This window comes from Nicotiana attenuata, chromosome 2 (genome assembly GCF_001879085.1).
Source record: "Nicotiana attenuata strain UT chromosome 2, NIATTr2, whole genome shotgun sequence".
Taxonomy (NCBI): domain Eukaryota; kingdom Viridiplantae; phylum Streptophyta; class Magnoliopsida; order Solanales; family Solanaceae; genus Nicotiana; species Nicotiana attenuata.
This window is the reverse complement of record NC_031990.1, coordinates 90,071,419-90,081,481: the sequence shown is the minus strand read 5'-3', so window position 1 is coordinate 90,081,481 and position 10,063 is coordinate 90,071,419. Positions and strand designations below refer to the sequence as shown.

Here is a 10,063-nt window from a genome sequence, read left to right as displayed (position 1 = left end):
AACTCCAGATGAAAAGAAGGTTAGAATTGCTGCAATTAACATGGAGGGTAGGGCTTTACAGTTGCATAGGGCTTTGATGAAATCACGAGTAGCTAGGGGGTTGCCCAGTTGGAACGATTATGTAAGGGCATTACATTTTCAATTTGGTCATACTTTACATGAGGATCATATGTCAAAATTAATTGAACTAAAACAAACTGGGATTGTCCAGGAATTCTTAGATCAATTTGATGCATTGTTAGATGAGGTAGAAATATCAGAAGACTACTCTATCAGTTGTTTTCTCAAGGGGTTGAAACCAGAGATTGAAGTTCAAGTCAGGATGTTGGGGCCAAGGTCCTTAATGAAGGCCTATAGTTTGGCTAAATTGGCTGCACATTTTTTAAGATTGCGGAAGACACAAAACGAACCTGTAGTGAGGAATTCTAGACCCCTGCTACCAACTCCAAACTCTTCTTGGAACTCCAATTCACGAGGGTTCGTGGGAGAAGGAAGTAGTAAGTACAATGAAGGAAGTAAGCATAGCGAAGGGCGAAAATTCTCTACCTCACAGGGGAAACCTTTAGTGAGGGGAGCAAGGAGGCTTACATGAGCTGAAATGGATGAAAGAAGGGCCAATGGGTTATGCTTCTGGTGTGATGAAAAATATGTACCTGGTCACAATTGTAGGGGAAGGAAACAATTGTACATTCTAGAAGTTGAAGAGGATAAAGAAGAGTGGGAAGTAACTCATGATTCTGGGAAAGGAGAAAACAATGAAGAATTGGCTTTAAGTCCTCAAATTTCTGTCCATGATTTGGATGGTACATATAATTATAGGACTATGAGAGTCAAAGGAGGAATAAAAGGGAGGATTGTTCATGTGTTGTTAGATTCAAGGTCTTCTTATAATTTCATGTCATAGAGACAGCTAAAAGACTAGGATGCAGATTGGAAAGAATTCCACCTTTCTCTATAGCAGTTGCTAATAAGAATAGAGTGCATAACTCCTTCATGAGTGTAGGGGTAGCTTAGAAGATGCAAGGGGTAGAGTTCAGAGCTGGCATGTTGGTCATGCCACTAGGTGGTGCAGATGTTGTCTCGGGCATACAATGGCTCATAACTTTGGGAGATATCAAGTGGAATTTCAGACAGTTAAAAATAGAATTTCAAATTGTAGGGAAGAAGATCTCTCTTAGGGGAAGCCAACCAAAGGAACCTATGATGCTGACCAACCAAAAGATGCAGAAGGTTCCTACCAAATCAGCTCAACTGAGCATGATGGTGACTGCATTTGTACAGCCCAGTAACCAGCAGAATATTATGCAGCCCATCACCATTCATTCACAGTAACTGGAACTCCCAGATGACCTACATGCCCTCTTGGATTCATACTTATTTCTTTTTGAAGTCCCTACTATCTTGCCTCTTCAAAAGAACCATGATCACAAGATAGTTCTGAAGGAGGGCACATCTCCAATCAATCTCAGACCTTACAGGTACCCTGTCAGTCAGAAGAATGAAATAGAGAAAATGATTGATGAAATGCTAAGCTCTAGAATCATCAGACCAAGTGTAAGTCCCTTCTCCTCACCTATAGTGATGGTTAAAAAAAAGATGGCAGTTGGAGACTTTGTACAGATTACGGACAGTTGAACAACTGCACTGTTAAAGACAAGTTTCCAATACCAGTTGTAGAAGAGTTGCTGGATGAATTAGGGGGGTCGAAATATTTCTCTAAGCTAGACCTTAGATCTGGCTATCACCAGATCAGGATGGCTGAGGAAGACATAGGGAAGACAACCTTTAAATCACATCATGGTCACTATGAATTTGTAGTCATGCCCTTTGGTTTGACTAATGCCCCTTCTACATTTCAAAGCCCGATGAACAAGATATTTTAGCCACATCTGAGGAAGTTTGTATTAGTGTTCTTTGATGATATCCTTATCTACATTAATACTTGGTCAGAACACTTATTACATATGGAGCAGGCTTTCTAAATCCTACAGGAGAATACCTTGTTTGTGAAGTTGAGTGAGTGTACCTTTGGAAAGACTGCAATAGACTATCTTGGTCACATCATTACTCAACAAGGTCTCACGGCTGATCCTAGCAAAACTCAAGTTATGAGGGACTGGCCAACACCCAAAACAATTAAGGAACTCAGGGGTTTCTTGGGTTTAACAGAGTACTACAGGAGGTTTGTAAAAGGGTATGGAGTTCTGGCTAGACCAGTCACCAATTTGCTGAAGAATGATAAGTTTGGTTGGTCACAGGAGGATGCTGAAGCATTTGAAAGACTGAAGTTAGTTATGACTTCCAACCCTGTGTTGACCCTCCCATATTTCACAAAGGAGTTTGTAATCGAGACGGATGCATGTGGGCATGGAATTGGAGCTGTACTAATGCAAGATGAACATCCTATAACCTATATGAGCAAAGCACCGAGTTCCAAACATGTTGTTTTCTGAGTATATGAGAAAGAAATGCTGGCCATTGTGACAACCATTAATAAGTGGAGACCTTACCTTATAGGAAGACACTTTATAATCAAAACAGATCATCAACCTCTCAAGTACTTGTTGGAGTAGAAGGTGTCCACTCTTAGTCAACAGAAGTGGGCGGCAAAGCTTATGGGCTATGCTACACTATATTGTATAAGAAGGGGAAAGAAAATGTAGCTGCAGATGCCTTATCAAGAAGCTCAATAGTTGGATCTCAAGTATTAACTCTATCTACTGTCACCTCTGATTTTTTAGATAGAGTTAAAGATTCTAATGAAAGGGATACTCATCTGAAGTCAGTGATCACTCAGTTAAAAGAACAACCACTATCCTATTCAGTATTCATGTTGAGAGATGGAGTCTTGTATAGGAATGGCAAAATTATTGTGGGTGCTGACACTGATCTGAGGCAGGACATCCTACATTTTTTTTCATGACAGTGTTGTAGGGGACCACTCTGGCATGACCGCCACCTTGCATAGGATCAATTAGTTCTATCATTAAAAAAAGATGAAAGTTGATGTATTTAGATATGTCAAACAATGTACTACTTGCCAGAAATGTGAGGGGGAAAATATGAACTACCCAGACCTAGTGCAGCCTTTTCCCATCCTAGAGAAAGTTTGGCAGGACATCAACTTAGATTTTATAGAAGGGCTCCCTAAATCTCATAAGAATTCTGTAATTCTGGTGGTGGTCGACATATTGAGAATGTATGCTCATTTCATAAGCCTAGTTCACATCCTACACTTTTTTCATGATAGTGTTGTAGGGGACCACTCTGGCATGGCCGCCACCTTGCATTGGATCAGTCAGTTCTATCATTGGATAAAGATGAAAGCTGATGTATTTAGATATGTTAAACAATGTACTACTTGCCATAAATGCAAGGGGAAATGTGAATTACCCAGGCCTACTACATCCTTTTCTCATCCCAGAGAAAGTTTGGCAGAACATCAGCTTAGATTTTATAGAAGGGATCCCTAAATCTCATAAGAAGTCTGTAATTCTGGTGGTGGTCGACAGGTTGAGCAAGTATGCTCATTTCATATACCTAGTTCACCCCTACACTGCTCCATCAGTAGCATAACTCTTCGTAGACAACATTTATAGATTGCATGGGTTGCCACAGACTATTGTTAGTGACAGGGATGTCATCTTTTTGAGCAAGTTCTGGGAGGCCCTATTTGAAGCTCAAGGATTTCAACTTCACCATTCTTTAGCTTATCACCCTCAGTCTGATGGCTAGACTGAAGCAGTAAACAAATGCGTGGAATGATACCTTAGGTGTATGTGCAATGACATGCCTAAAGAATGGGTGCAGTGGCTTCTCCTTGCTGAATGGTGGTGCAACACCACTTTTCACGTTGCCATCAAAATGACACCCTTTGAAGTTGTATATGGTCAGAAACCTCCTATACATGTACCATATGTAGCACACAATTCACTGGTTGAGTAGGTCGACAGAATTTCGCAGGCTAGAGAAAGCACCATAAGGCTTATTAAACATCACTTGCAATTGGCTCAATCCAGGATGAAGGTTCAAGCTAATAAGAAAAGGTCTCCAAGGTCGTTTGTAGAAAGGGACATGGTGTTTGTCAAGTTACAACCATATGACAACTCTCACTGAAGGAACACTCCCATCACAAGTGGAATCCCAAGTACTTTGGACCATTCAAGGTACTAAAGAAGGTTGGGACAGTGGCCTACTAGCTCGAATTACTAGCCATGCAAAGATCCACAACACTTCTCATGTCTCCTAGCTAAAGCAACACATTGGTGACAAGTCTGCAGTTCCAGATTTACTTGTGGACTTATCTTCTCATAGTCACATCGTATTGGAGCCTGAAGCAATAGTGGATACTAGGGAGCTACAAAGAGGTTATAGGGTGCTCACACAGATCCTAGTGAAGTGGTTCAACTGCCCTTAAGAAGACAGTACATGGTTAGATCTCCACATATTTAAACAACAGTTTCCCAACTTTGTCCTTGAGGACAAGGACTCTTGAAGGGGGGAGGATTTATTATAAGCTAATTGGAGTCGGGGACCTAAGTGTACAACAGGATAGTTGAGGGGATCAATTAGTCACTAGAGACAAAAGATTTAGTTAGGAGGTTTAAGAGAGTAGAAGTTGTTTGAAGTTAGTTAACGGTGGTTGAGAAAGTTAGCTGAATATAATACCACCTTCATCTGTATTTGGGATTTGTATTGATTGTTTTTACAGAATAATCTCTCTCTCCCTCTCTCTCTCTCTCTCTCTCTCTCTCTCTCTCTCTCTCTCTCTCTCTCTCTCTCTCTCTCAATCTTTGATCTCTTCTTAATCGTGATACTGTTCAGGAGTAGTTCATCAATTCTACTTCTTAAGTTTGCAGTTTAGGTGTTCTTTGTTGAACACATTACATTACACAATACATGAATCTCTTCTTTACCTATCAAAAAAAAATATTTACGTTTTATTGCACGTAATAAAAATGAAGTATCATTTGATACGGTGCAAAGTGATTCTCGTCATTAAAACCTTCGGTATGAAAAAAATTTCTAACGAAGATGCTTTATTCTTTAATTAGCTTTGCGACACAAATTTAAATTAATCAAAGCCTCCAACGTAAATCAATACTGGAAATGAAAAAAAAATGAAAAAAATAGCAACGAGAACATAAAAAATTAACAAACCCAAAGCTAAAAGTAGAGCCGGCTTTAACATAGTTGGGGGTAAGGCAAGTTCCTTAGGCCCCCAATTTTGGGGTGCCCCATTTTTTAGGAATAATACATATTTTATAGGTTTTTCTTTTCTTTTTTTTTTAAAAAAATATGATGTATTCAGTACTATTGTAATTTTTATATAAAAAGAAAGAAAAACTTTAGATATATTAATAAATTAAAGCTTAAAATAGTAGAAAAATAGTTATCACTTTGAATTGATTTGACAACTCTACTTTTTATTCTTCCAAGTAATCCCTACCCAACGTTTTAATTCCTGTGCTAGTATTCATTCATTCTTCTTTCTTCATATTCCATTAAGACATATCTTCTTCTTCTTTCTTCATGATTCATGCTCATCTTCTTAATTCTTTCTACTAGATTTTTTTCTTTCTCCAAGACTCCAACAAGCCAACAACTAGATATTTTGAATTGGAATCAAAGTCTTCAAACTTCTTGATTCAGTCAGTCATTGGGTAATATCATTCTAACTTTCTAGTATTATTTTTATTTGTTATTTATTATTTATTAATTTTAATCTGAACATATTGTTTAATTTTTTTTAGAATATAAATATGCATCTGGTTATTCAAAAATCCAAAACAAAAGTTGAAAATTAAATAAAAAGAAAAAGGAGCTCTTGCCAAATTATTGACAAACAATAAAAAATTAAATTCGCAAAATATAGGAGAATGTTCTGTAGATAAACAAGTCACTAATTTAATTGAGTCAAATGATAATAAAATCCAAATTAAAGAAGAAGAGATTCATAAAAAAAATACTTAGGCCCCATATAAAACTTTCGTCTTTTAAGCCTCATATGCACTTGACCCGCACCTAAAGACAATGCCAAGAAGTTACAAGAGAGAAGATGACAAAAATGGCAGGTTTGGGTTCGTTGAGGACTCGTGGATGGGCAGAGCAACAGAACAAAAAAATGGATCGGGCCAAAGCCTGGAAACACGGCACCAGCCGAAATCCAAAATTTCATTCCACTCAGCCCTTTCTTGTAGCTACACGAATCATACCCGTAAGCCCAACAGCTCATCCGTTGAGCCACTCATCCCATCTCGAGTGGACCATCCCTCTTTTGGATCCCAAGAAAATTAACGAATATGCGAATAACCTCCTTACCCCACCCCGACCCCACACCTTTGCTTTACTTCTCCGCTTTGAATTAGGAGTAACAAAATTTTGTAAGTCCTCACACGCGGTAGACCCTATATATACAGCTCATTCCCTAGCCTTATGGTTTGAAGGTGCCCACAATCTCAAAGCATCTTCTCTTTCTCTAGAAGCTCCTCCGCTTTCTTCTCTCTCCTTTTTCAGTTCAAAAAATACATTTCAATTCCTTACCTCGTATAACTGAATCCAAAGCAGGAACTCTATGAAGTCTACGCACGCAATCAAATTTCTGTATAGTTACGGCGGGAGGATCCTCCCCCGTCCCTCCGACGGCAACCTCCGTTACGTCGGTGGCTTTACCAGAGTTCTCTCCGTTGATCGCTCTATTTCCTTTGCAGGTCCGTTAGTATATTATTTATTTTCTTTATGTTCTTTTTTCTAAAAGTAGAGTTATTCCTGTGCTTTTTGCGGGTAAAATAGGAGCTGATGAAAATTAATTGGTGCAGAATTGTTGGTGAAGTTTGGAGAACTGTGTGGATCTTCTATGAATTTGAAGTGTAAGTTGCCGAGCGAGGATTTGGATGTTTTGGTAAGCATTAGATGTGATGAAGACCTGATGAATGTGATTCAAGAGTACGAGCGAGTTTCGGCGTTGACGAATCAAGAGATGAAGATTAGAGCTGTTCTATTTCCACTCAACTCGGCGAAAAAAGTCTCTCCTCCGTCATCGCCTATGTCGTGCTTTGACTTTCCAGCATCGAAATTGAAGCCGGAAAAGGTCAGCCGCTTCTATTCGCCTCCGTCATATGCGGCGGCGGCAGCAGCAGCTAGGTGTTACTCTCCAGCTTTGGGATATCCAGTCGGCGGAAGGAAAGACGGCGGGAAGTTTTACTACCCTTGCTGTGAACGTGGAAGCCCTAGGCATCTTTACTTTGTTGCTCATAGAAACCATAGCCAATAGACATTAAGTTAATAGTAATAAATAAGAGACAGAAATTGAGGTTTTTCAGGAGACATATGAGTTGAGCACATAGAAAGACTGAAGCTCCTCCACCCAAAAAACAAAAAAAGAGATCCAAAAAAATAAAAAGAAGACATACTATATCATATGAAGATGGAATATATACAATGACAAATGCCGACTGAATGTTGGGTTCATGGATTGGATTGTACATTATTTGAGACTGCAGTTCAATTCAATTGTGAGGTGAGCTTGAGAGATTTGAGATATTCCGAGTTTGCCCCTTTTTGGACTTGTCCACACGGCCGTTAGGGTTCCGTTCTCCGTCGTGCTTTGGCAAATGTCGTGTTGCTTTAGGAGTTCCTTTTTAAAATAAAATAAAATTCTTCTGCGTGCCCCGCCCCCCGTTCGTTTAGGCATCAGTTGGGACCTCAATTGATTCCGGGGGCCCAGAGAACTGGTCCGTTTTTTGTGGACACTTGTAGATAATCTGCAGCTTGGCACACGTTTAGAGGATTCACACGCTTTAGGATTTTGTAACCTTGATGCCTTTTGGTTTTTTGGTTGCGAGGGTCTATGTATGTGTGTCGTCAGCCGTTTTAATTACTCTTTCCCATTGGCCTCTTTCTTAATTTGTGGGTTTAATTCATTTCTTATTAACGCTTTCCCTTTGAGGTATTTCAGGATTGGAAGCATTCTGAGCTGGCAAAGCAAGAGAGGAGCAACTTGCGTGAATTATTCGTCGCGGAATGATTCAAACAAAGGGATCATAATTAATATATCTCAATTCCTAATTAAGAGGAAAGTAAGGTGAAATTGAACCAGTGCTTTAGAGGCAGAATTCGAGGGACCATAAGCCGTCAAAATTGAGATAACTATTTATTAGTGTATGAAATATAGTAATTAAACTGAGGAAAGATAATAGTATTAGAATTTGTAAAGTGCGTTAAAATTGTTTAATAAGGTAAAATTTGAGAGGTAAGTGATTATTTAGATAGTAAGAATGTTCATATAGTCGTTAATGTTAACATGTGATGTATAATTATAATAAAGTACCAGGGGTTTAAAACTAAAACGAAAGTGATCTAGGTATTGAGTGGTTGGGCGGCTCAAGTACATGGCTTATTCAAGGCATAAAGTGTTAAAATTTGAACATTCTAAGCGCGTATAAAGCGAACGTTAAAGAACTAGAAAGGGTCATTCAGTCTGAACTGTGGAGATCCTGTATGCTTTGATTTTTCTATTGTGAATAAGTTCGTATTTATTTTAATATTAAAGTACAACCATTAATGATTAAATAATTTAGAAATAAAAATATATTTATTAATTAATTCTGATAATTAATAAAAGTTTATGCTTTTGCGCAAACACATATCATATACTAATCATTTTGTATTGAGGGTACGGATAAGTTTTTACCGAGTATGGAATGAATGAGTTGGGTTAAGGAACTAAGTTACGTTAAGGTAATAAAACTATAAAAGGGTTATGTGCAAAATTTTGCTTAGTGTTTGGCTCAAAAATTATATTCGTATTTTATAAGCTTAAAAACAATCGAAAATATATAGGGGTAAATCGTAATCAAATATAATAAGCCCAAGAGATGATTATTGCTTCAAGAATGTTTGTAGATCTGTAAGTGCGTAGTGAAATAGACTTAGCTTAAGAGGGAAGCAATGGTTGGAAAATCAAGAAAGAGATAAGAGAGACAGATAGAGAGAGAAATTGTATTATCCGAGAATCACCATCCCCTATTACAATGTGGAGGTTTCCTTTATATAGTAGGAGACCTCCCTCGAAATAATCAAAAAGGTACAAAAGTTGGTGGCTTCCACTCAGTAAAAAGGTCAGACACTAAACGACGTCACTTCTTCTTCACCAACTTGGGTCGTGCCCTCACTCGGGTCGCCCTTATTATAAGGGACGTACCCGTTTGGCGTGGGGGAGTTATGAGCCAAATTTAACCCTATACAGTTAGTCCCTCCGTTCATTGGAGACGTACTCGATGACCGTCTTCAATGGACGGACATGCACGATTTGCTTTTTACGGAAATTTGGCCGCGCCCATAGGCGCCTCTTTCGAAGAGCGTGAGCGTGGATAATATTTATTGGGCCGTTGACATGCGACCCCCTTTTTTAAGGTGACGTCACCAGTCACATGCGTCATCACTATTTTTGGTTCCCGAGACTGTTCAGAACATGACGTGACGTTTTGGCTTCCCGCGCCAGTTTCGGAATTGTGCCTCTTCGATTTCCGTGTGCCTCATTCCTATAAATAGAGGAGTGGTTCAAAGAGATTCATCTTTCGAACCTTCAGAGAGTTTCCCTTTGTTTCTTCATCTTTCTTTCTTGCAAGAGTTGTATCGCTTTCAGAGAAATACCATTTCTGAGGATCGTATCTCTCATTACTAACACTTCATTCTTATAAATCGTATCATGGTGAAACGCCGTCAAGAAAGCAAAAGGACTAAGGACGGCGCTTCTTCTAGGGTTCCGCCCCCTTCTGATGGTGAAGGGGAAGAAGTGGAGAAGACCCTTGTTCCTTTAACGGTAAATAATATTTTACCGAAGGATTTGAGTGTCCGGAAAGATTTCAATACGACATGCCCTTCTTATCCCTGGGAGCATAGCGAGTTGCTTCAGTCTCACCTGGACGCCATTAGAACTAGATACAACATTCCTGGCCATGTTGAAATGGCTCCGGCCGGGACGGACTATGCCAATGTGCATAGGCCCGGGTTCTGCACATTCTATGAGTACGCTCTTAGGATCGGATATAGCTTTCCGCTT

The 10,063-nt window shown here is 39.2% G+C and overlaps 1 protein-coding gene across 1 annotated transcript; it reads left to right on the top strand.

Annotated features, from left to right (window-relative positions):
• Positions 6,425–7,905, top strand: LOC109214635. Its single transcript, XM_019378578.1, has 2 exons — positions 6,425–6,710; positions 6,819–7,905. Exons 1-2 carry the CDS (start codon positions 6,575–6,577, stop codon positions 7,271–7,273), a joined length of 591 nt encoding a protein of 196 aa, XP_019234123.1. The 5' UTR covers positions 6,425–6,574; the 3' UTR covers positions 7,274–7,905.